At 41.3% G+C, this 27,020-nt stretch overlaps 1 protein-coding gene across 7 annotated transcripts in view; it reads left to right on the forward strand.

Moving 5' to 3' along the window:
* Positions 1-2,655: 2,655 nt before the first annotated feature.
* Positions 2,656-27,020, forward strand: part of crebbpa (CREB binding lysine acetyltransferase a) — a 60,118-nt gene continuing 35,753 nt past the window's right edge. For all 7 annotated transcript variants that reach the window (XM_078278438.1, XM_078278447.1, XM_078278492.1 and 4 more), the window contains exons 1-2: positions 2,656-3,574; positions 21,275-21,966. In XM_078278438.1, coding sequence (XP_078134564.1) covers positions 3,493-3,574; positions 21,275-21,966 — 774 coding nt within the window. In that variant the 5' untranslated portion in view covers positions 2,656-3,492. The remainder of the gene's footprint in view (positions 3,575-21,274; positions 21,967-27,020) is intronic.

Genomic DNA, 27,020 nt, shown 5'->3' on the forward strand with positions numbered 1-27,020 from the left:
GTAGGAGAATTAAACGCACAAAGCTGCATTCTTTAAGAAAGCCCTGAAGTTTGAAATCTGTGTAATGATGCGGAAAACACATACAAACCGCCACATATTTTAGAGACCGGTCAACATTTGGGCTTAAGAATCTTGCCTAGAGAAGCTATGGCCACACACATAGCTACAGAGATGATATGAAAAAGAAGGAACCATCTATTTTTATGTAGCCGTCTCCATCTGTAGCATAAAAAGCATCTTTTTTTACCTCTACCATTGCGCACTCCAAACATACACAGCCAGTGCATTTTGAATTAGGAATATGCTTTGAAAATATTTTCTAACAGGCACATCTCTCGTACGCTTGTAGTGCATATTCTCAACATGCTCAGGTTTGCCAAAACCTAATAAACCATACCACACAAAGTTATAAAAACAGATGAGAATATCAGGTATCAGTTTTCAAGGAAAGTTTTTCCCCCTACATTTTCCAGATTACCCTTCTGCCTCACGTTGTTAGATAATCCTTGGTGATTGATTTGTTTGGCCATGTAGCCTTAGCATGCACACCAGTAACAGAAACTAGCAATAGTAGATTTGAGATGTGGGGCTCCACAGGTTGACGGGCACACCACAACTCCAGTAGCGCACATCTGTACACACGTATAAATAAAATATTCAAGTGAACACTGCTGGCTCTGTGATCTGTGATACATGGGGGGAGAAGTATGCGCAATCTTGTTTGCATGGGAATGAATGAGCAGTTTTCTTTTTTGCCAGATACACTACATTTTTAGTTTGATTCTGCACCATGCTATCACCTTTAAAAAAAAATTTAATTTCAATATCATTCTTTCTATAATTATGTTGAACATTAAGCATGTATTGCCAACACGCAGGATTCTTTAAATCACTAAGCTTTGCTCATTTAAGGTTACTCTTCTCTGACAGTGTATTGATAGATGATGTGTGTATGACAAGATCTGTTTTAGTTTTGGCAGAGGAAAAGACCTGTCCTTATAGGTCCAGCGCTTCAGTAAAAAAAAAAAAAATGCATTTAAAAAAACAGACAAGTGCATTGAGGAGAAGTTTAAAGCATTCAGTCATCCCGTTTTTGTTGAAGAAGTGTGATTCTGTTTATGTGACGGAAAAATAGGGGAAAGAGTGTTCTATTAGCACTTGTTAAAATCATCACAGAAAAATAGCATTGCCTAATCACTAATTTAAATGGTGACAGCTCCACATCTTTGTATTACAAAGTATAAATTCAACCCGTATGTGTTTTTAATTACACTGGGACAAAACTTAGACAGAGTTGTTTGATTTAAAATCTTTGTGTATTTGTTTTATGTTCATGAAAGAGGTGTATTATGTATGTTTTGTGCACATTACCCATGTATCATTTATCAACACATGATCGTAATCTGTACACATTTGCACAAAGCACTCTGTTTGTACATATGCAGTTATTTTATGTCACATATGATTTTTTTATACATGTGCATGTGTCAGATTTTGCCAGAAAACAATGAAAAAGCGACACTTACTATCAAATTGATTTAATGTGTGTCTGTTTGAGTGAGTGTTTTATTATTTTTATTTCAGTATGAGAGAAATAAATCTCCATGCAGAAAAGAAACTGAGTGCACTGTGAGGTATAAAGGGAAGATGAGTTCATGTCAAACCATGGATGCACATTAGCCTGATTATCAGACTGAATTGCCATTTTGTCTTGAAGTTGCTGAGTAAATCATAGATGTGGCCAAGTTTAAGGAAAGCATTCAGATATTCCCAACACTGCCAATAAGGTGAAAGTTCTTTTGATCAGCCAGCGGATGACTAAAATGCGGCTTAGTATGTATCTTCAGTATATTTTACAAAATATTCACTGCCAGAACCTGTAAAGGGTAATGAATTGATTTTGACATCTGTTATTAACTTTTAGCAGCAAAGCAAAAGAAAAAGACCGGTCACAAAGTGGGAAAAGTTCAACAGAAGAGATGAGTAAAATGTGTTTAAAAAGTGAATCAGCAAACTATATGGCCACCAACTGATTGTTTTTTTTGTGTAGTTTTGTTGTCTCTGTGCTAATCTGCAGGGAGGACTAACATGCACAAACCTCTGCTTTACTTTTGTGATGCAGAAAATCACATTATCATTATTAAAAACCCGGATCCTGTGAAATGTTTACCTCTGACTAAAGAATACATAATGTGAGTCTAGATTATAATATGCCTTTTTAAGTTCTTCCCCTTTTAAATAAAAATACAGGTAGCCCTACTACCATTATGGCATTCTACTTGTTAAATGTATCGTAACTTTATTGAATTTAATATCTAACTGATGTTATAATTTACAGGAATTTGGGTCATTTTAATTCATAAAATAGCATTCCACACATAACTAAAATGAATGTATTATTTTTGAATATTTTTATTTTACATTCAATTTTTTAATATTGGTATGTTTCTGTTATTTTTCTATTAAAATTAAATACATAATGTACTCACAAAAATTAGTTATAGATGTATGAACTCACTGACTTTTTTAACTGCTTGTATGTATCTCTGGCAGTGCTGTAGCGCCCCCAGCGTTTAACAGAAGCAGTGTTCTCACGTAGGGCGTGATTGTGCGGCCCCTCCCCCTCCACAGACGATCTGGAAAAGGAAAAAAAAAACTTTTTTGTATCGAAGGAATCAACAGCCGCCATCTTGTCGTGGCTCGGAATTAGGATTTCGGTCCAACACTGGGTTTTACGTAGAAAAAAGAGCATCCTTACCGCGATATGACAGCGTCCTTCACCCGAAAACAAAATCTTAACATCGCCTCGGAGACATTTTGTGCGAAAAAACGGGAATTGGATCGGTGGTCGTCGGGCAAAAAAGCTCCGTATATCTGATTTCCCCTTCAGAGTGCGGCGATTCAGCCCCTGACGCCGTTCAGGAGCAGTGTTGTTTACCGTGGGCAAGCGGAGACCAGATCGTGACTTTCGAGGTGATTTGCAAAAATCCAGCATTTTTATGCAATTGCGTATTTTTGTGGAGCTTCGCGCGATTTTTGCATGAAGACATTTGACGTCACGCAAAATGGGTACTTCGAACACCTAGAAATTACGACCTTTCCCCCTGACTGCAGCAGTCCACCTGATTTTACTGGATTGTCATTTTGAAGTTCGATTTTTACATGGGGAATATTTTATTTTGGGTTATTTAACGATAATAATGTGGGTGTTGGGTGTTGGATTATCATGGGGTGAATGGCGGTGGCGAAGCGGGGCGCTATTGCATCTCTTTTGAAAGACACGGACTGTCACAGTAAGGAGTAGCTAACGCTAACAGTTAACTTAGCTGGTAGCAGGCAATTAGCTAGCTATTAGCCAGTTAGCTACCGTTAACAGGCTGCCAGCTTGCTAATGTGTTAACCGGCAAGGTTCGGGTTGATAAAGCAACTTCCCTGCCATAAGATAATCATAATAATCAACTTTTGAGCAATCAGCCGGGCAAGAGAACAACTATGGCTGATAACCTGCTGGACGTCGGACCTCCCAACTCTAAGCGGCCGAAGCTGAATTCACCTGCCCTGTCAGCGTCTGAAGGTAAAGGCCTCAACATCGTCTGCACATGTAACGTTTAACACCAATATCAAGATTTACACTTAATTCCGGTGTGCTCTTGTTTCGCAAATGTATCGACTAACCATACAGCACAGTTGAAAGTCACCATGTCAGCTCGGTGTGCTGTTAGTAGTAACGTTAACTCTGGTTTTACTGCAGTGTTGTGGTTTGGTAGTGTGAGCATGTAACGATAATTGGAAGGACCTACCCTGTACACTCGATTGGCAGTTTATTAGGTACGCTTGCCTTGTGCTAATGAAATCGAATACAGTTCTTATAACAGTCCTGCAATAAATCCTACCATGGGGTATAGCTCATTACAATGCAACCGTACTACAATCTAGAGTCTCCAAAAGGGACCTCCGTTATTAAAGCAAAAACTGAACATTGTTGAAGATAGTAAAGTTGGATGTCTTGTATCACACTGACAAGTGATTCTATGTATATGTTAGCAAAGGGCATTTTATTATGTTTGACTCTGTTCCTATACAGCAGTAAACCCTATGTGTAGGAAGTTTTTTAATGTTAGTTATAATTTTCATTATAGATCTGATGACATGATGACTGAAATATATTAGAGTTAGACCCTGATTATCTTAAATGCTCAAATGCAACGTCCATACCTATTCTAAGATCAGATGCCACGTCAATTCATGGCATACTGTTGATCTGAAATCTATATAGTTTATCAAATTCCCATGCTGGATCTTTTAAAGCAGTTTCATTCATTTCAAGAGATTTTATTTATTGCGTTCATTGTTCAGGTCGGTGTGGTATGATGATCAGGCGTTTGTTGCGTCCGTTGTGAGAAAAAAAAAATGGTGACTGACAAACAGTTTGATACTGGGGCTCAATTCAGTTGCCAAGTATAAAACATGAATTAGCAGGAACAAAAACACCGTTATCTTCTTGGCCAAGGCACCCCTAAGCAAGCATTTCAACCCACAGACCAATCTGGATGTGACTGGACTGCCTGTTAGTGTACAGTAAATATTCACTGGATTTGGTTTTGTCATAGTTTATTAAATACCCTTTACATTTGTTGTTCCATTTACATAAACGCAGACTAAATAAAATAATAACTAAAGGGGTAGTATCTCCGGGCTTGTCATTTTCTGATGTGATATTCTGTGACACTTTCTTGGCTGCTTAACAGATGACTCTGATCCATTTCTGTGGTAATAAGGTTGTTAGGAATATGTTTCCTCAATGGCAGCACAACATGTAACCTTAGCCAGCAGACAACTCCTGTAGGCTAAACTGGGTTTATTAGACACTGCTGGGATTGATTTCCAATAGCAGACATGGGTGGAGGACAGATGGGTAAAAAACATTCTAGCCTAGCAAAATTAAGGCTTAAACAACCCATAGTACACCAGTAAGTTAAACCTGCATCAATCAATGTTTTTGATCGGGATGTTAATGATTAACCATTAACTGACAAAAATTATTTTGACCGATTTTAATACCATCAGTTAAACACAATAATAAAAAAACAAAATAAATATTAAAACATTTTTTGCACATGTTATACAATTTACTTTTTAGTGAGTAACTTGCTATTTAACTTGCTAGCGCAAAGTTTGCGCTAGCAAGTTGCTTTTTAATTCCTTTTTTCTGCTAAGACTCTCTGCTGGGCGGTACCGTTTACAGCAGAGGGCTACGTGACACATGCCACTATATCCTCGAGGACTGGCGGGTTGAATCGGCCAGCCTAGGGTGCCTGGGTAGCTCACCTGGTAGAACGTGCGCCCATGTACGGAGGCTCAGTCATCGCTGCCGCAGGTTTTATTCCGACCTCCGGTCCTTTGCTGCATGTCATTCCCTTTCTCGCTCCCCTTTCATGTCTAAGCTGTCCTTTTGGATAAAGGCCTAAAATGCGCAATACAGTTGTTTTAAAGCCGGCCTACACACAGAGTATGCCAGGCAGACACACAGCTGACAACCTCACAGGCTCGGACATGCGCGCGGTCATGCGAGTTATTCCAGGAAAGTGGCTGCATGTGTCCACGAGCTCAGTGTTCTGGTTTTACTGCCTGCACGTTTACTGTATGGTTGAGTGTGAGCTGGTCTCATCAAACCCTGTAGGTAACTGTTTCCATCAAAAAGGCTCTGGTAAACCCACTGTACACACTGTGTCCAACAGAGAAGTGGTTGGGGAATAAAGTCAGACATCTATCAAGTAAGGGTTTTCTCAAAAGTTGTCAAACTAAGTTTGCTAAAAGGCCAACGTGAATCCATGTTGCACTTTTTCTGCTGGATGTGTAAGTAGCCAATGGTTTTTCTAACGCATGACCCAAAAAATATAGTATGCCAGCAGTATGCATTTATAATGCATGGAGAGAAAAGATGAACAGAGACACCGACCGTGCGGTTACTCTTCATGTCAACACCACATGAATCCGATCAATGATTTTTTTCCCCCCCGCAGTGACAGCGGAGGCCACTGAAAACACTGTGGCCATTGTGCTATCACAATTATTGGGTGTTTTAAAGTGAAAGTTTGCCAGTTTTCAACCAGTTCTGCGTGTGGTTTCGTTTTATCCGGCCGACTTTTTGCTGCCGGGTGAGCGAAGAGCTGCGGGCGCTGGTTGTGTGGAGGGTAGTGGGTGCCAGTCATCTGCAACAAGGTTATGCACGTGAGATCAAAGGCAAGACTAGGAAAATGCTAATTCATATGCACACGCCACCAACTGGACGGGGTGTGAATTAATTAAAGTTACGGTAGATTGCCCTATGTGTTATAATCTTTGAAAACAAATTCAGTCAATGGCGGAAAATATTCGGTTAACGCAACCTCTGGGCCACTGCTCCGTGGAGTTTAAAAAAATAAATAAAGAAAACAAAAAATGATTAATGCAGTTCTAACGTAACACTGGAACACAAGTCGGTACTTACTAGGTCTGCTGTTGTGAATACCCAAAGGTTTATTCTTCAGATAAAATAGGACCCCCAGTTTTCAAACTTAGGTTTTTTGGGGGGGAAAAAAGTCTTATTTGTGCCAGCAAAGTATGTTTTGGAATCATATGTAAGTTGTAGGAATTGTATGTGAGTTATAGGGATGTAGATCTGTATTCGTAGCAAATCTTTTATGACCGCATCACGTCTATCAAATGGCACATGTTCTTCATTGAGTTTGATTTTGTTTGGTCTGCAATAAAAAATAAGTGGACAGCCTTTTAAACAAATGCAGCTGACACAACAATGATGAATTACTACACCCATCACACATGGCAGAGGCACCACATGTCTGCATTGATCAATCATTAAACTCGGCCTGACTACTCTTTATAGTTTTCGCCAGTTACAATTGGGACCTAACGGACCTCATGGGACAGCACTGGGCAACATTGTCGTCAGCCATAAATTGCTGCGGATAAAGAGGTTGCTTTCATTTTTTGATGACTGTCATGCCTGAAGCTTAGTGAGCAGCACGCCTCTTCCCTGACATTTGGCCTTTGCCTGGTTTGAGTTGCACATCCCATTCTGGGGTGTAATGTAGCTCATGTTTATGGTGAGTCTTTGCATAATTAGATGTGTGTAGTGAAGCATACATGCTTGCAGCATGTGTGTACTTTAATTTTGTCTGTTTGGGGAGGTTCCTTTTTATTGTAGTGGCAGAGGGCAAATGTGTGCCTCCTGTCTCTATTCAGGCCATGTGTCACACTGTAGGGTCCCTGGGCTCCCCTTGCCCCTCTGTCTACAAAAAAGGTTTTTGGTTATTGGTAGTGAGCATAGGTTTTAATGGTACAATGTCTTGACATTGTAGTGACTTATTTCAAATTGGGACAATGGTTATTGTTTAAAAAAATGTAAAATAACTATGCTAGATTACATGTGAATCATAGTCTGTGAATGGCTGATGGTCTTCAGCTTATGGTACTGTTTCTCTGGCAAAGTTAGGGAATGTATAGGTAGGGTCAGTCTCTGGTTTGTCTATTTGCTGATCAAAGCCACAAGTGTGCTAAAACCTACTTTGATACATGCCTTGCTGAGATCTTAGTTCAGCTCCATGTGTCAGTCACAGTTGCGTCAGTGAAACACCCCAAATGTCCCACGTCCCACTGTGCAAATGGCACCTTTTAAAGCCTAGCAGGCAGACCATAAGCTCATGACGCAGTCGCTAATGGAGCCATTCATGCTTCTGACTGCGGGCAACCAGAAAAACCCTAAAAAAAGAAGGGGGAGCAGTAGAGTGGACAAGGGAAGATGGGTGGTGATGTGTCACCACCCACCTACCCCTTTTCATGTAAAAGGTTTATGACAACGTCATCTTGTTTTTTAGCTGGCTTTGTTTGCAGGATCAGCTGATTGGTAATTCTTGTGTCTGTGCTTGTATTTAGGCTTTTTTTCCCTTGTTAACAATCTGTTTCCATTAGCCAGTATTGCAATTTCTGTTGATTCTACTTGCAGCTGTCTGTGTGAGAGTGCGTTTGTAGACAACACAGAAAATTCAGCTTTTTGTTTGTGCAAACATTTTTATGAAGAAAAGCTGACTTATATACGTAGACTTTCCACCACAAATTTCCTTATTGTATGAAAAACAATACATCTTTGAGTAATTCTGATTTGTCCTAAAGCACTTGGCTAAATGAAGCTTTGCATATGCATTAAATCTCTTGCAGCTGCATTTGACTGGACCTCCTCACATTTTTACTGGAAGAGATCATACAGAGGTAGATTTTCAAGAAGTTAAAATGGAAATGCATAGATCAGGTGAGGTCAAAACAAGATAGGAAACGGATTAAATCCACTACAGGAAGTAGCAGTGATTTATGACACATGTGGTGTTTGCTCTATGAAAAGCGAAGTTAAAGCGGCTGTAATCGATATTTTTATAATGTAAAAATGTAAAACCGTGTAAAAGGGTTGCTCATAGTAATGAACCTACAGAATTATCACCAGAATATGCAGCTCCCCTTTAGGGTTACAGAGCTTTATAGCAAGTTTCAGCTCTTGGCTCGGCTGCCCGGCCCACAACTTTATTGTTTTGGTTCACTCTCACTGCTCTCATAGCGTTTCATAGGCAGCTGTTTTCATCGAAAAAGCTCTTGACACCCACTTTACACTGCCACAGAGACGGCGACTAGCTGGTGAACATAGTGGAGCATTTAGCAGCTGAAGAGCCAGATATTTCCCTCAGGAGTTGGACGAGACCAAAAACGGAGCTACGAGAAAGTGACTTATTTGAATTTGCCAGGTGGCCAGATACGTGACTACAAATGAATGCTAATGTTGCTGCTGGATGTGTCAATGACCAACTGTTTTCCATATGTCAAATGTTGTGTCAAGGAAAAATAAAACTAAAGTGCGTTGGTACTACACTGGGCGTCTGCATAGGCTGATGTGTGAGAGAGTGAATTTTTCAAGCATGTCTTATTTAATACAGCACCCCAATTTGTGATGTTACAGCAGGTATTTTGCTGATATTTGCACCCGCTAATTTGATAGTAATAATCCTTCTCTGCTGTTGGTGGATCATCATCTGAGTCACGGTCCAAGTTGTCTCCAATTTGGGAAACACAGGGGAAGTGTGCACTGATGACAGGAGTAGAGATTTCCTGAGCCAGTCGGATTAAAACATTTTGTGATCATCCCGTATCAGTTATGTACATCCCTGTTTGTTTATAATCCTTTGTTTGTTTTCCCCTCGATACATTAGCTGTCAAAAACTGAGCTTTGTCAAAACACTGGAAAGTCTCCCAATACAGAGTTGGGCACGAGTAAGTGAACAGCAGCCTGCTGTTTTAGTGATGATGTGTCAGCGTGTCTCACGGAGCAATGTGAGAAGAGCTGGATAAAAACAAAGGTCTGTGTGCCCACCTTAATTTCACTCAATAGCAGACTTTCTAGCAGAGAGGCGAGACCGAATTATTGCATCATTTGGTGTAGTTTTTGGTTATAATGACAGTAGTGTTGCACGGTATACCAATAATAGTATTGCAATACCCTGCACCCTTTTATTAGTTTAGATTTTTTATTAGTACTGATATTTTAAGAGACAGTGTTTTATTGAAAGCCATGGGTCGCGTTGATGTGCGCCAGCGGGGCAGTGTGTGTGTGTGTGCGCCAGCGGGGCAGTGTGTGTGCGCGGCGCTCGGCTTTAGAGGACTGCATTAGGATTAGGAGTCAAAAAATTAAGTTGAAAAGAAGATTAATACTCCGATCAGACATACATACATTAGCGCATTTTAGCAGCCTGGGGCAGCTTTTTGTAATTGTTTTCAATTAGAGATGGTCCGATACCATTTTTTGCTTCCCGATTCCGATACCTGAACTTGCGTATCGGCCGATACTGAGTACCGATCCGATACTAGTGTGTCATATATTTTATTATGTTTTAAGAACTGTATACTACTATCCCTGTATGGATGTGATATGATTTCTATCTTTGTTGTCAGTCTGGCTATGGTTAAACTCTTTGTGAAACATGAACGCCACAGAACATTCTTTTATTATCCAGTTTGACAGTCAGTTATAACGGAAAAAGAACATAAATAAACTACTTTAACGTATTTTTTTCTTTAGGGCTTTATTACGTGGTATCAGATCGGTGCATAAACTCCAGTACTTCCCGATACCAGCGTTTTAGGCAGTATCGGAGCCGATACTGGCATCGGTATCGGAACATCTCTATTTTCAGTGAAAGTGAAGCGTTTTTTGTTTTGTTGCTGCTTTTGTGGGGCAGAGTGACTCGCATTTTTTTAGCTGTATGTGCCTTCTGTCTTTGATCATTAATTTATTCTGAAACGCTTTGGTCAACAGTTTGACATGGTGGTGGCACAAAATGAAAAGTCAGCGCATCATCAATGGGGACCGTTAATGTCTGTTTCAAAGTTGGCAATCAAGTGCTGTGGCCGGGTTGGCTCAGTTGGTAGAGCGGGCGCACATATGTAGAGGTTTGTTCCTCGATGCAGAAGGTCCAGGGTTCGGGTCCGACCTGTGACGGTTTCCTGCATGTCTCTCCCCTTTCATGTCTCAGCTGTCCTATCCATTGGAGGCAGAAATGCCCAAAAAATTCAACAAAAACAAAAGGTTGGCAATCAAATTGTTTAAATATTTGAGTGACGAAAGTGGTGATCAGCATCACGAAGAAACTCAAACAAATGGACAAACCTGGCTGAAGTGCCCTCCAGTTGTTGCAATGAGCAGAGGTCCGTTGGAAAAATATCCGCATAGTGATGTTTTTTTATTTTTAAAAAGCAAAGCCTTCAGGTACCTTCAGGATGAAGAAAGATGCTACACCCTGTCCCCTCACTTGCTGGACTTAACCTTTTCCTCTCTTTTCTGCCCGTCATAAACCAGTGTCTTGAATTTTTCAGGAGGTGAGAAACTTGCGCTGTGCAAAATTACTCTTTAACAGCAACACCCACTGACACATTTTTAACAAAATTTCCGAATGCCACTTTCTACACATACGTTTCTTTATAGTTGGCAACACAAGTACATAAATGATATTAAGATCTATAACGTATCTTTAAAAAACAAGTTGATTAGCCCATAAAACGAATAATTGACTAATAAGTCATACGCATTGGTTGACTTACAAATTTCAGTCATTGCACTTGTGATTGTTTTTGACACTGCCACAGAGAGCAGTATTCATTTCCGGCCTCTCCTGAGGCTCATGATAGTGCTGACACATCTACGTTTGGATGCAATAATCCAGCAATGTGAGTCCTGCATCACTCACTGAAGCTGATGCAAGTGGAATTGACAAAGTCCACGGTAATACGAAAATTCTGTTTTTATTGAGTGATATCCTTCATGATTATCTGAACAATTGAGTCCATATAACCATAACTTAATAGTATTTCATTAGATATTTTCCCTTCACCTCCTTCCAACGATAAATGTTATGACCCACTCCAAGGATCCTTAAAGTATTGTTGAGAAAGTTTAGAATACATTACCCTTCCAGCTAGAGATGGTCCGATACCATTTTTTGCTTCCCGATTCCGATACCTGAACTTGCGTATCGGCCGATACCAAATACCGATCCGATACCAGCGTGTCATATATTTTATTATGTTTTAAGAACTGTATACTATCCCTGTATGGATGTGATATGATTTCTGTCTTTGTTGTCGGTCTAGCTCAGGTTAAACTATTTGTGAAACATGAATGCCACAGAGAGTTTTTTATTATGCAGTTTGACAGTCAGTTATAACGAAAAAAGAACATAAACTACTTTTAGACACAGACAACGTGAAAAGATGTGAGGCAACGCCACAGTTGGTGTGTCAACACCTATAGGCCAGACACTCGACCCTAGGGCAAGATGAAAGACATCCCCAGTCTGGACCGCTGCTGGGGCTGCTTTAGCAGGTATTTATAGCCACCAACTCCGGGTAGGTCCCAGGAGCCACAGGGGATATAAAAAAAAAACCCGTAGAGAACATTGTGGTGAACAGTCAGTTAATAAGGGTGGATAATTCGGTGAAAGGGCATTGGAAGGAGGGAGTAATGGGAAACAAATGGAAGCGAGGAAAGTGAAAAAAAGAAGGCTGTAAGAAGAGAAGAGTAGTACTCCATTTCTGTCTCCCCTCCTCTCATTGTTGGGGCTCCCCTGACTGCATGTGGAGCTACCTAACCAAAACATTGCTTTGCATTTTTGGTCTCCAGCCAAGGAGCCCCGGGGCAAAGTCGCACAGAGTGCGTGTCTGTCCCCATTCAGAAATGAATGCAGGGCCAGGTCTGAGCGCATGTGGTTAAATGCTGCTGCTCTGAGAACATCCATGTGGCTGCTGGTTAGAGAGGAGGGGCTGAGAGGAGCTAGGGAGGGAAAGACGGATGGTCCCTTCAGCCTTAAACAAGCTTCCTCCACATGGAGCACCTGCTTGCCTGATGCCAGGGACAGACAGCGGGCTAGCACGGTAGATCTTAAGTAGCAAGTACGTAGGCCAAGTGCCCTCATTAAAGGCTGGATTCTTACTGAATCCCAATGAAGATATTCAGCAGCAGCAGATGGGAGGGTTAATGCCTCACTCTATCTTAGGGGTGTAAGAAAAAAGCAATACACTTGAGTAAAGAGAGATTTTATTTTGCAATACTGTATCGATTTTCAAAAAGGCAATATTGATTTTTTTTTTTTTATTATTATTTAAAGTTCTTTTTATTTTCTTTTTTTTTTTTACGTTCAAAAATATTCATGTAAGACAGTGGTTCACATTTATGTGTGTTTAAACCCCCTACCGCTAGATTGCTATGCTGAGACGCACCACTAGTGTCCTTGCCTAACAGTGCCTAGCAGTGCCTGACTTTTTGCTAGAAGCTAACAACGTAGCTATGGCTAAACTTTGGCCTACTTTAGCATATCAAAATTTGCTCACTAAGAACCTGTGAACCACAATCCCAAACTGGCAGTTTGATTTTCTGTGTACTGAATTTTTTACCTAAAGTAAACGTCTTCGACTTTTATGAACCTCATGTCTTTTTTTTAAATATTAGTTTTTCTAAAATTATACTTTAACAAAATCCCAATATATCGCCTTTTTGAAATATATTGCAATATATTGAATCGTGACCCATGTATCGTGATGCGTATCGTCAGATTCTTGCCAATACACAGCCCTACTCTATCTGCTCTGTTCTGTCCACAACCCATCCTGTAGCGTTGTGTGCACTCCACGTTGTAACACCCTTCACTTTACCGACAGTAGTAACAACAGATGAAGCCACCGTGTCTTAAGAAGCTTGGTGTTTTTATAGTTCCCTGTTAACACACTTTACATCATCTTTGCTATCTCTTTTTCCTCTCCCTTTTCTCTCACACGCCGCTAAGCTAAAGTCTGACACCGCTCACTAGCGGGCCCTCACCTCTCTTGCTTCACCACTCAGGCACTGACGTCACTCATCAGTACCTGCTGTTCTCGATTTATGCTTCTTTTGTGTTGAATCTACGTTGAATCTGCCCTATATGACCAGTCAGTCTGTTTAGGCAGTAGCGCATGTGTAGCATATGGTCATGTGAGTATCGGTCGTAGAGTGGTTCAGAGCATGCAAACTTTAAGAATAGGCTGTACTTAATCACTAGTTATTATATTACACCCATTTTAAATCATTGTTTAAAAGGGCATACAAAATGTATTATTTAAATAAGAATTTATATTTTTGTTAGCCTATTCTGTTTATTTCATTTGTAGTGTTGAACAAAGCAAAAATGTCTATTTTTAAAATATTGCCTTTTGTTATTTAAAGCTTTAATGCGTGACTTTTTGATATTAATGAACGACTCAACTCACTTATTTCTCAGTGTGGCTATGTTCAGAAGATTGTGTCGTCCGGTGACTTTCGCACGCAGAAGCTCAAGTGAAGATAATTACCTCTTCTGAAGAGTTCATGTTTTTTTAATCCTCCGTGTCCTCCTTGGCTACTAGCAACTGCGTGGGGGCGCGTGTGCGATCACGTACAGTCAAGCCCGAAATTATTCATACCCCTGGCAAATTCTGACTTGAAGTTACTTTTATTCAACCAGCAAGTCTTTTTTTTTTTTTTGACCGGAAATGACACCGGCTTCTCCCAAAAGATAATAAGACGATGTACAAGAGGCATCATTGTGGAAAAAGATATTACTCATCTTTTATTTACATTTGAACAAAAAGTGGCATGTTCAAAATTATTCAGTCCCTTCTCAATAATCAATAGAAAAGCCTTTATTGGCTATTACAGCAATCAAATGCTTCCTATAATTGCTGACCAGCTTTTTGCATGGCTCCACTGGTATTTTTGCCCATTCATCTTTAGCGATGAGCTCCAACTCTTTCAGGTTGGAGAGTCTCCTTCCCATCACCCAGATCTTTAGCTCCCTCCACAGATTCTCAATTGGATTTAAGTCAGGACTCTGGCTGGGCCACTGCAAAACGTTAATGTTTTTGTCTGCTAACCATTTCTTCACCACTTTTGCTGTGTGTTTTGGATCGTTGTCTTGCTGAAATGTCCACTGGTGCCCAAGGCCAAGTTTCTCTGCTGACTGCCTGATGTTGTTGAGAATTTTGATGTATTGCTCCTTTTTCATGGTGCCGTTTACTGTGATTATGTTCCCTGGTCCACCGGCTGTAAAACACCCCCAAAACATTAGGTTCCCACCACCATGTTTGACAGTGGGGATGGTGTTCTTAGGGTTGAAGGCTTCTCCTTTTGTCCGCCAAATGAAGGCTACATCATTGTGGCCAAACATTTCAATTTTTGTTTCATCTGACCATAAAACAGAAGACCAGAAGTCTTCTTCTTTGTCCAGATGAGCATTTGCAAAGGCCAAGCGGGCTTTTGTGTGCCTTATCTGGAGAAGTGGTGTCCTCCTTGGTCTGCGTCCATGGAACCCAGCGGTGTGTAGTATCCATTGGACTGTCTGCCTTGAGATGTTGCCACCAGCAGAGTCCAGATTCTTCAGGATGGCCTTGGTGTTGATCCTTGGATTCTTTTTCACCTCTCTCACTATCCTCCTGTCCAGCACAGGTGTCACTTTTGGCTTCCGACCACATCCTCTGAGATTGTTCACAATGCGGAACATCTTGTATTTTTTAATAATACTTTGCACTGTAGCCACTGAAACTACAGAACATTTAGATATGGTCTTATAGCCCTTTCCTGACTTATGAGCAGCCACAATGCGCGGCCGCAGGTCCTCACTGAGCTCCTTTTGCCAACAGCAGAGAGCTTCTGTTTTTCTCCTGTTGACTTGATTAAAACAGCTGTTCCCAATGAATCAGGGTAATTAGGATGCTTTACAACAGCTTGGACTATTTGGAATGGTATAGAACTTTGGATTTTCCCATAGACTGTGACAGTTTGCAAAGGGTATGAATAATTTTGAACATGCTGCTTTTTGTTCAAATGTAAATAAAAGATGAATAATATTTTTTCCCACAATGATGCCTCTTGTACATCGTCTTATTTTCTTTTGGGAGAAGCCTGTGTCATTTCCGGTCAAAAAAATACTTGCTGGTTGAATAAAAGTAAGTCAGAACTTGTATTAATCATTTCGGGCTTGACTGTAAGGCTTGTGTCATGTGGATGCGTCAGCAGTTTTGTTGTCATTACTTAGAACTCTCATGGGGGCAACAGAAACTACGCACTTTAGCTTTAAGTTTGTAAAATATAAAGTTATTTAAAAAACTATTAATGTGTGGAGCCTCTCTTCATCCGAATCTGCCTGTAGGCTTAAAATCATCCACCCTTCACCCACCTGAATGAATTATTTTCTCCGATTAATGGACCCACATGGACACTTCACTGCCCCTCTACAGTCCCTGTAGGTGGACTAGGTGTGTTGCTTTTTTAAATTATGTTTTGTAGGCCTATTAGAGGTGGACCGATATGGGTTTTTCTCTGGCTGATGCCGATTTTTAGAAATCGGGGTCAGCCGATGGCCGACAAATGCTGCCGATTTATTTTGGCCGATATTTGGCTGATTATGTGCTTGTTTTTAAACTTCTATTTGAAAGATAACATGTAACACTAATTAGAGATGTACCGATACCAGTATTGGTATTGCCTCCGATACTGCCAAAGATAGAAATCACATCCATACAGGGATAGTAGTATACAGTTCTTAAAACATAATAAAATATATGACACACTAGTATTGGATCGGTACTCGGTATCGGCCGATACGCAAGTTCAGGTATCGGTATCGGGAAGCAAAAAATGGTATCGGACCATCTCTAACACTAATAATTACTTAAGATACACAACATTTCTCAACAAAAACATGTTTTGTACACTTCAACCAATCTGCACTTGTATACTTAAATTAAAAATGTATAATGTAAAAACATATTGTATAAATGTATAAAAAATATATTAAACAAAACAGCTAAGAAGAAAATAAACTTTGTCAAATAAACTTTTCAATGAAAAAATAAAGTTTAGTGCACTTAGCAGCATTTATCTAACTTCCGAGAACACAAATCTGCAAACTTTCATAAATAAAATAACAATTATAACTATAGTATGATCCATACAGAAAGTGACACAGGGATTTTTTGCCCAAACTTTTTTTTCTTAAATCCCCAAGAGTCCAAGGAAAGGGAATATCCAAGCCATTATATCCAAAACGAGCTGTTCGCCTCACAATCTTGACATTTCTGGCCGAACCACAACGGAAAATCGCTAAACTGTTTTTCATTTCCGCACTTGTATCGTGGCTCGGTTCTCTCTTGAGGCTCCTACCAACTCGATTTGGGCGTCACTGAATTCTCTGAGTTCTAAGGTTTCCATAGATACCTGGTATAAGCCAATCGGTTCAGGTTTGCCTGTGATCTCCCAATGAGAAGCCGAAGACGCCTCTGACGCGATGTAAGCCCCACGCGCACTCGAGCGACATTTGCTCGGACCAGTTAGATTTAAATGCTATAAGACCCGTCTACATTTGTAGCCAATGAGCAGACAAGTCACCAAATTTGACACTGAAATTTTAACCCTGTAATGGCTGGAGCTGTGTCAAAGCAAAAACAGGGCCTCCTATAAGCATATCACACCCTGTGCAATTTATAATGACTTATTTCTATATATTTATGTATATAGTTATTTCAAGTATGTGTATGATTGATGTGGGTGTGTTTGTGTATTTGAGAAGTGTTTTATTTTGTACTTTATTGGCTTTTTTCTTTGCACTTTTCAAATTGAAATAAGAAAAACGGACAGACATATCTGCAGAAAAAAATACATATAAAATCCATTTTTGAGTCTTTTGGCTTCTGGATTTTTTCTGTAGTAAGCTGAGACATGTGGCTATGGCCTTGGTGTATCTGTATCTCACCAGATGTGTTTACAGCAGTGTATTCTAATCATTTTACAGATGTATGACTTGGACGGAAATAAAAACTCTCCATTCTAGCCTCTGTAACTCTGTGTCAGTAAGGCCTAGAATCACCCTGACACTTGTAACAAAAACTTGAGTGTTTCCTTTCCAGTGTCAAAGTATATGGGAGCTGTACCACTTATAATTTGGCGTTTAGACCAAAAATCATGGAATTTCAAGCGTTAAGATGTAAAACACTGTGACAACGCATACCCTGTACTTGATATGAAGGCACTGACTGTCTAATTTTCTGAATTTTTTTCACTGAAGAAGATGGCAAATTCATTGCAGTTCTTGGTAGATAAAATCTACGTGGCGCAGGACTTCACGAGGGGAGGGGCTGGAGGCAGCTGGTCTGGGTGCGCTGTAAAAAATGTCACCAAGTCATGTTTTTTCTCGAAGTTGGCAGTAACATGTCAACTAATTAAATATATAGGACTTATAAGAATGTAATCCTTACCGTTTTCTCCAAGGAACTTGGCTCCTCCAAAGGCACTGGATGAGGTCTGCTCACTCTGCTGGTAATTTACTCTAGGGACAGTGTGCGTTGAACACGTGTTCCACAACAACAACACTAGGCTGCCCGCAGATGCGCCTGCTTATTAATCGGCTTAATATACTTGGATAGCGGCCGATGCCGATTATGTAAAAAATGCCAAAAATCGGGCGATTAATCAGTCGACCTCTATTTCCTATAACGATTTACTTCAATGATGAGAGATGCTGCTTGTAAACGTTTCCATGCGCACAGTAATGTCACTGCAGCTCATATCGTTGGACATTTAAGCAGCAAAACTAACTAGTTATAAACTTGACATAGTAAACAGAACTAGACCTTTTAGCTTCAAAAATAATTCTAATGAAGTTAAGCTGCTGTTTCTGAAGTGTCTCTCCAGACGCACTTACAATTAAGCTGTCTGTCCGACAGCAGCTCTGCTATGTTCACACTTTAGAGAACGTTAATTATATTTTCCGTGTAAATTTATTTTTATTATTGCACCCACCTGCTAATAATCAGAATGTTAATGTGTATTATCCCACCGGCCCAATCCGTAATGTTTGATTAACCACGGGGCTGCTGGTATGACTCTGTTATCGCTCTCTCCCCTTTTTCCTCTGTCTCTCCTCGTCTCGCTTTCACACCTCTTTGTTTACATGCCACAGGTGAAAAGACTTAGACAGAGGATACATCGGTGTATCCTTGATTGTAGCTCTTCCGGGCAGCCTCCTTGATCCTCGTTCCTCGATGTGCCTTTTAGGAATTAGGACATCCTTCAACATGGCGCGCTGAGAATGAATAGTCGAGGAGGTACAGATTTGGGAATTGGGAAAGGCCAATATACTGTGTGCAGAGAAACAACAGAAAATCCTCCTGCTTCCCTGAGGTCACCAGTGTGGCAACATTTTGCCTTCCCCTTAGTGAGTTATGTAAACAAACAACGAAGCATCGTTCAAATCATCAGCCAAATGAAAATTCTACACATCGGTATCTGCCGAGAAGTTTGCAATCAGTGCATTCCTATTAATAACTGATGAGCTTGCTTTGATTGGGATATGTCTTTAAGATAAAGAGACATTCATCAGCTCTCACTACCTTCAGCTGTGCCAACAGTGCAGTTCAGTTTTGAAAATAACACCAGCACTACAAACTCACAAGCTTATGCTCAAAAGCTATAACATACTGCACACAGAATACAAGTCTTGAAGGGAACTAACGGTTGAGACAGTACGGGGGGCATTAAACCAGTGTACTCTCGCACACCAAATGAAAACGGTGACTTCCCCAGATTGGACGAGCCCATTTAAATATAATTGATAAGTCAAAGAGATGCTTTTTGGGTCAAGGACCGCCCTAATTCACACACACCTCCCGCCTTTTCTCGCTGTCTTAATCATTTCATCTCAAACAAATCATGGCTCCCTAGGCTCTCGGCATAATGCTCACACCTCTGGATGGTGTGACATAAATATTCCTCCTCCGCCCAGCAGGAACCCCGAGTGCTGCTGGATTCTCTCTCTTGTCACGCTGTCAGCCAGTAGCCATGCTCTTATTATTGCGCTGCATCTTGTTTGTTTGTTTTGTGCTGCAGGGACAATGCCACAGTGCAGCACTAGTTAGCATGTTAATTTCATTTCATTTCATCATTAATATTCCATAATTGGGAGTGTTTGTGAACATTTGGACTGAGCAGACCAGTAAAGCTAGGTTTATGTTCGCCATGTCTCCGGTGCTAGGGCGTGTGCTCCAAAAATGGTCATCCGCAAGTTGCCCCAGTGTTTGGTTGTGCCCCTCTTTTGTAATTAGGTGCCCAACTGTGGGCCCGTGGGGCTTTTCAGACATGACTGCCACAAATACTGCTAAAAGCAAGTAACCTAAATTTAAGAAGTGTGTGTGAAGTAATGAATTATTTTTTTACTTTTAATATGTCTTAGGATTTTAGACTTTTAAAAAAATATTTTTTAGACTGTTGTAGCTGTTCTATTATTTGCCGTTACCCACTTAGTCATTATTTACACATTATTGATGATTATTTATCAAAAATCTCATTGTGTAAATATTTTGTGAAAGCACCAATAGTCAACACTACAATATCAATATCAATTAGGGGTGGTAAAAAAAAAACATCCGAACCGCTCGGTTCGCATGTCTCGGTTCGGAGCGTGTGTGTTTCAGTTCGTCAGTCCACTGTTAATGTGCACTAACCACTTACTGCCGTAGTGCCCACTTTCGACACCTATGTTAAAACACTTACTGGAAACGACGAGGGGGATGAGCAACATGAACGCAACACATGGCAGCTGATTGGACGAACGCGTCACGTGGTTGTTGCTGCTCCCGAATTTCAAAACGGATTCTAATGCGAAAATAGTTCACCGAAAAGTGTTTCTGAAAACATTTTAAGCGAGGAATAGGCCATACATTTGCTGAATCTGTCTGTTTTTTTTGATCGACAAAGATCGACAAAGATTTTCGCCAAGCCGACCGCTCCTCAGGTGGGAGTGTGGAGTGCTGCAGGTCACGTCACATGCAGAAATGGTAAGTGGGAGAGATAAGGAAGGCTGCCCGGAGTTGGAGGATGCGCCAGCGTCGTGTATATAGTCTGGTGTGTGGGAACATTTTGGATGACAGCGGAAATAAAACAATAGATAAAACTGCAACTGTATGCATGTATTGTGCATCATGCATTCAATATGCTAATTTTAGCTATATATCATATGCTGAAGTATATTTCTGGAGTGTTAAAGATTAAAAGAAAAAATAAGAACTGTACAGAACCGAAAACCGTGACCCTAAAACCGTGATACGAAGCGAACCGTGGATTTTGTGAACCGTACCACCCCTAATATCAATGTATTTTGTCAAAAATATCGTGACATTTGATTTTCTCCAGATCACCCAGCTCTAGGTCTGTGTTTGGTATATGGCGTTATTTAACACTCGTAGACATCTTGCTTCTTCACAAAATGTTTTGTTTGTAAGCCTCGTAATGTTTCAGGGGGATACTGCAACTGCAATACGGCTTGTTAGATTTGACACATACAGTTGTGTGTTGAATTGACGTTGGTACATGGAGAAAGTACAGCAGCAGTTTCAGCAGCGGGGGGAAAGGGTTATGGATAACAGAAAGTTTGCTAATCCCAGACTGCCCTGATTTTCCACCGGATCAGCAACTTCCTGTTGCTGCCTTTACACAGGTTCGACCCAGTGCTCCAGGCCACAGCTGCGGATATGTAAATAACAGAGAAACACTGAAGTATAGATACGTGGCAACATTTTCAAAGTGATCCAATGTTGCACACTTGAAACTCTTAAACATCTCTAAAATCTGATCTAATCAAATTAATCTTATTTTCCTTTCCTCTTTCTTCTCTCCTAGATCTGGGGTCACTATCCTGGGATGATCTGGAGAATGACCTTCCAGATGAGTTGATCCCTAATGGAGGAGATCTGAGTCTGATGGGTGGGATGCCTTCAAACGTTGGTGCAGCACCTGGAGCTGGTGGGCCAGGTGGCACCCCTGTTGTACCGGATGCAGCCGCTAAGCACAAGCAGCTCTCAGAGCTCCTTCGAGCAGGTAGCACCTCCAGTGTCACAGGCTCAGGGCTGAACTCAGCTAGCCCTCAGCCAAGCGTTATGGGGCCTCAGCTGGGCACACCACTCAGAAAGAGCCCCCTTGGCCAGGGTTCCCCCAACAACCACCCGTCCCCCCAGGCCCAAAAAGCAGGAACACCAACTGGATTAGCAGGACAGAACAACAACAATAATACTGCAACAACAGGCTTCAACCAGGCTATGATTAACAGTAGCCAGGGCCATGCTGGGCTCCTGGCCCAGGGAGGGCAGTCCCAACCTGGGCATGTGATGAATGGTGGTCTCGTACCTGAAGCCGGGAGAGGACGAGGAACAGGGGTGGCGGGCATGCAGTACCAGGGACAGACAATGCAGGGTGTTGCCCCAGGACCAGGAGGAGCAGGGAGTGCGTTGGCAGAAACATTCACCCAGGGAGGGCAGCAGATGGGGACTCACACCACCCTTGGTGCAGCCCAGCAGGCAGGAAACATGAACAAGGTCAGAAACTCTTTTCTTCACCATTTTTAACATATGGCCTTTGTGCATGTGCATTTTGAGGCGATAATGTATCAAGGCATGCATAGAACATGTTGCTGGCTGATTAATTGTTCTCACATAATTATTAACTTGTCATTCATAGAATGTGTGCATGGTGGGTGGAAACCATTTTAACGTTGGACACAAATGAATGTGAGCCTTTTGGAAGGGTGCAGACTCTTGACATAAAAACTTAATAAGCTCGATAATTATTCCTAATGTTTTAGTGTGCTGGTGCTGTGAGTCCTCTCTCTTCCTTCAATGCTTGACTAAATCAAGATGAACATGTTAGTCAGTCAAAATGGTCTTGTTCTTTCTCACACATCAACTTTGAACTCAAGTGGAGCCTTATTTGTCAATCCTAAATTAATTTACTTTGTATATTGCATGCTCTTATTTTCGAACACATTGCGGCACCACAGTGACAATTTGTCGGCAGTTGAGAGACCCTGCCTCAGTTCGTTGACAACTTAGCAGAAATTTGATTTCCTCGGAAAACCCACAAGATCAGTGTGCATGGTTTGCGTTATTATGGATCCCAGAGCAGTTCTAGGCAAGTCCCGCCCTAGGAAGCAGCCCGATTGGTTGAAGTTAGGCATTGACCTCGAGTAGTTAAGGTTAGGATAGCCAAATTGGTCAGGGGACCTGAACAAATCTGGTTCTGTTATATCGAGCGAGCATGGACACCTGGCCAATTATAGCTGCCGTAAGTCTGTTTTAATGGCAACAAGTAAACCGGGAGCAGTATTTTTTCTTGAATATCACTAACGTTTCCATTTCGTCCGTGTTAACACAGCCCATCTCCACTTTTACCCGGCGACAGAGAAACAGGCTGGATAGTCCGGTACACTGTTGTTTCCACAACAACAAAAACACAGCAGTCTCTGAACTCGCGTTGGGAGTTTCGCTGAAGTTGGATGTAGCAGGGCTCTAGAGTGCGACCAAAATTTGTAAGGGTGCGACTAAGATTTTTCCTAGGTCGCATCGGTGCACCTAACGTCCTCGCATCCGCTGCCTCTCCACGAACGAAGCAATGTCGTTTATATCGATATGGTTTAATGTTGCGTTACATGACCCATTCCTTCTGTAAATCCGTGCCTGTGTTTGGATCTCTCCTCCGCGCAGCCCCACCCCCATTCACTCACACACACTCCCCTGCAACATGGAGAGACACAGCGCTGCCGGTCCACATGCTGACATTTGTCTACAGTTTTAATTGTTGTTAACACAGCTGTATATTAAGTATGAGAGGGAAACCTGTATTGGTACCATTGTTTCCGCTGGTAACTCTCTGTTATTGCGGCCGTCACGGTGAAAAACACATTAGAAGTTATTGAATGGAACTAACTTCAGTTCGTTGAGTAATAGCGTGTGAGACGGATCCTGCTGGACCTGGGCGAGAGATGTGACCCATGGCCACATTATCATAGTTCATAAAAATGCAACGCAGCCAGGGACGATACAGACATTTCATACACAAGACGTGTGTAACGCCGCTGACCCGCCAAAGCGCATTCGACCCGTGCTGGACCCATTCATAATGAGTCAGCCGTCACTCTGTGAGTAGCTAGCATAGGCTTCAGTCCATCATACTCCCCCTCTCTCCCTATATGAGCTACTGGGCTATCTGGGTCTGTTGTTGTTGTTGAAAACAAGTGAAGGAGCTTTCTCAGAGAGATATTTTTTTAAATATATCCCAGGCTATTTATTTCAGATAATTTACATGTGTTGCAGCTGTATATTTTCAAAAGAATAAGAAGAATATTGCAAAAAGAATCGGGCAACGTTGAGGATCGTAGACGCAGTGGTCGGCCAAGGAAACTTAGTGCAGCATTTGAAAAACACATCAAGCTTATTTCCCTTCGAAATCGGAAGATGTCCAGCAGTGCCATCAGCTCAGAACTGGCAGAAACCAGTGGGACCGAGGTACACCCATCTACTGTAGATGGACTGCAGGTGCTCTGGACTGATGAGTCAAAATTTTAAATATTTGGCTGTAGCAGAAGGCAGGTTGTTTGCTGAAGGGCTGTAGAGCGGTACAATGATGAGTGTCTGCAGGCAACAGTGAAGCATGGTGGAGGTTCCTTGCATGTTTGGGGTTGCATTTCTGCAAATGAAGTTGGACATTTGGTCAGGATTAATGGTGTCCTCTAATGCTGAGAAATACAAGCAGATACTTATCCATCATGCAATACCGCCAGGGAGGCGTATGCTTGGCCCCAAATTTATTCTGCAGCAGGACAACGACCCCAAACATACAGCCAAGGTCATTAAGAACTATCTTCAGTGTAAAGAAGAACAAGAAGTCCTGGAAGTGATGGCATGGCCCCCACAGAGCCCTGATCTCAGCATCATCGAGTCTGTCTGGGATAACATGAAGAGACAGAAGGATTTGAGGAAGCCTACATCCATAGATCTGTGGTTAGTTCTCAAAGATGTTTTGGAATAACCTACCTGCCGAGTTCCTTCAAAAACTTTGTGCAAGTGTACCTAGAAGGATTGATGCTGTATTGAAGGCAAAGGGTGGTCACACTAAATATTGATTTGATTTAGATTTCTCTTCTGTTCATTTACTGCATTTTGTTAATTGATGAAAACAAACTATTAACACTTCCATTTTTGAAAGCATTCTTAGTTTACAAAATGTTTTCATACCTGCCTAAAACTGTTGCACAGTACTTATTACTTAATATACTTAGGTCTGTCAGCCATTTTACACTTCACTCGGCTTTGTGTCGTGCCTACAGGCTACTATTTTGACCCTTTGCAGCACCGTTACTTATCATCAAGCTGCCACTTCCTCGTAACACATCCTGCTGCTGCAGGCATGATGGAGAAAGACAGCAGCAATGAAATCCTGAATGGCGCTTTTTATTTCCAAAACTCGCGGAAGGCTCATAGACAAGTTGAAAGCCATATGCACATTGTGTAAAGCCAAATTAAAATATCACTGAAGCACGTCAAGCTTGAGCTACCACCTACGGAGCTAAGCATAGTAGTACAGTTAACGTGATGCTAGACCACCGGCCCTCGGGGGGGGGGGCGGGGGAGAGATGAATATTCGGAAATAAGCGGTTGCTGTGGCCTGCCGTACAGGTTAGTTTGACCAGTGGGCAGCAGCGGTGGCCGGAGCAGTCAGCAGCAGCAGCTGCGGCGGCCGGAGCGGGCGATCACGGGGGGGGACATCCTGAGCGGTGAAATGGCTGGAGTATAACCTAGCTAGGTGGAAAGCTAACAATAGCCGGCCACCTGTTACATCAATCCTGCTTTCAAGTGTCCGCTCATTAGACAAAAACTGGACTACATCCAACTTCAACGAAACTCCCAACGCGAGTTCAGAGACTGCTGTGTTTTTGTTGTTGTGGAAACAACAGTGTACCGGACTATCCAGCCTGTTTCTCTGTTGACGGGTAAGAGTGGAGATGGGCTGTGTTAACACGGACTTGTGCTGAAATGAGCTGCTCATTAACCGGTGATCACTGGACGTCAGTGAGTAATCAACATTATTTAGGAGTTCCTAAACACTATATTGTCTCTAGTAAGGATAGGGATTTTTAGTTTTTTAGTTAGGTACTTGGAGGAATTGTGCAATAATGACAGATTCAGACATTTTTCTTTTGTTTACAGTAAATAAATAATTACAAAGTACTGTACTTAAAAACTGTTCTGAAATGCAAAATAATAGAATGTTAATCATGTTATAAAATATGTGATTAATCGCGATTAACTATAGATGCATAACATTTTTAAATATATTAATGTTCATTGTTATTGTTCATATAACTGTCTGTAGTTACTTACTACAGACATGCTTACTAATCAGTGGCCATGTTTGTAAACACAGCAGAGATCCTTTTGCTGAAACTAGACAATAATATCTACATTGTAACACATAAATCATGCATGACAAGTAAAAATTGTGGTGTGAGTGCAATTTATGCTCTAGCATGTACATTTTCTTTGACGCCTAGCACACTTCCTGGGGGCCTGGTGCCTGCGGGTAACTGTGTAGCCTTGGCACCACAGCTATTCTGCTAGGCTCCTCCATGCTTGCTAATAACTTACAACACAGACTAACTCACAGATGGGTCCATTGTTTGTGTTTGTGGGAGAGAGAAGGGTGGGGCAAGGAGGTGCTGAGCAAAGAAATGCCCTCTACAATAAATTAAGATTTTACCCATTTTAAATACTAAACAAAAAAGAAAATCAATATGTGGCGGTCAGTGTGTAATGCATGGGAAACAACAACAACTGTGGCAACAGGACAGAGCCACACTTGGACAGAGCCACACTTGGACCGTGCAAAGAAGTGGGTGATGGCAAAAAAGAGTGGTCCGATAAGGTTTAAGTTGATTAAAATGATTAAGCATCCAAAAGTTTTAAAACACCTTTACATTTAATTTTGGTTTTGATTCTTAACTACATTTAATAGCAAATACATCAGTAGGTGTTTTTAGATAAACACTTAACTTGAATTGATAAACCCCATTTTTTGTGTGTGTGGTATCATTGACTGCTTATGTGTTAGCTTGCCACAATTGTGGTTTCACAGGAAATAAGTAGGAAGCCATCTATTTTGTGCTAGAGCCAAGACACTGAAGCGGTACGTAACCACAACACACACATGCTGAAATCTTCTGAGAAGAGACTTGGAGAGATGGTGAATGTGTGTGTTTTGAGATTCAATCTCAAATAAGAGTATGTACACATGCTTTAACCTCAAAGATTAAAAGCGAATGTAGAAGCATGACTGTCAGCATTTGCAGGAAAAGGCATGTGAGTTGTAAGCATAACCGGTCTCCTGTGATTATCAAGCCGTCAACCGCTCTAGAGATGAAAACCACTACACCAAGTCTTTGTGTGGGGCTTCCTCTATTGTGCTTTAATTGTAGGTTGTAAATCTCTTTCTGGGCATTTGTGGTATTTAGAGACCGCTGTCACTCCTTCCTGCCCCATGCTACTTTGTTATTCTATATGCCTGAACACTCTCACTCTGGCTTATTGTATGGCTGCAT

This window comes from Sander vitreus, chromosome 2 (assembly GCF_031162955.1).
Source record: "Sander vitreus isolate 19-12246 chromosome 2, sanVit1, whole genome shotgun sequence".
NCBI lineage: Eukaryota > Metazoa > Chordata > Actinopteri > Perciformes > Percidae > Sander > Sander vitreus.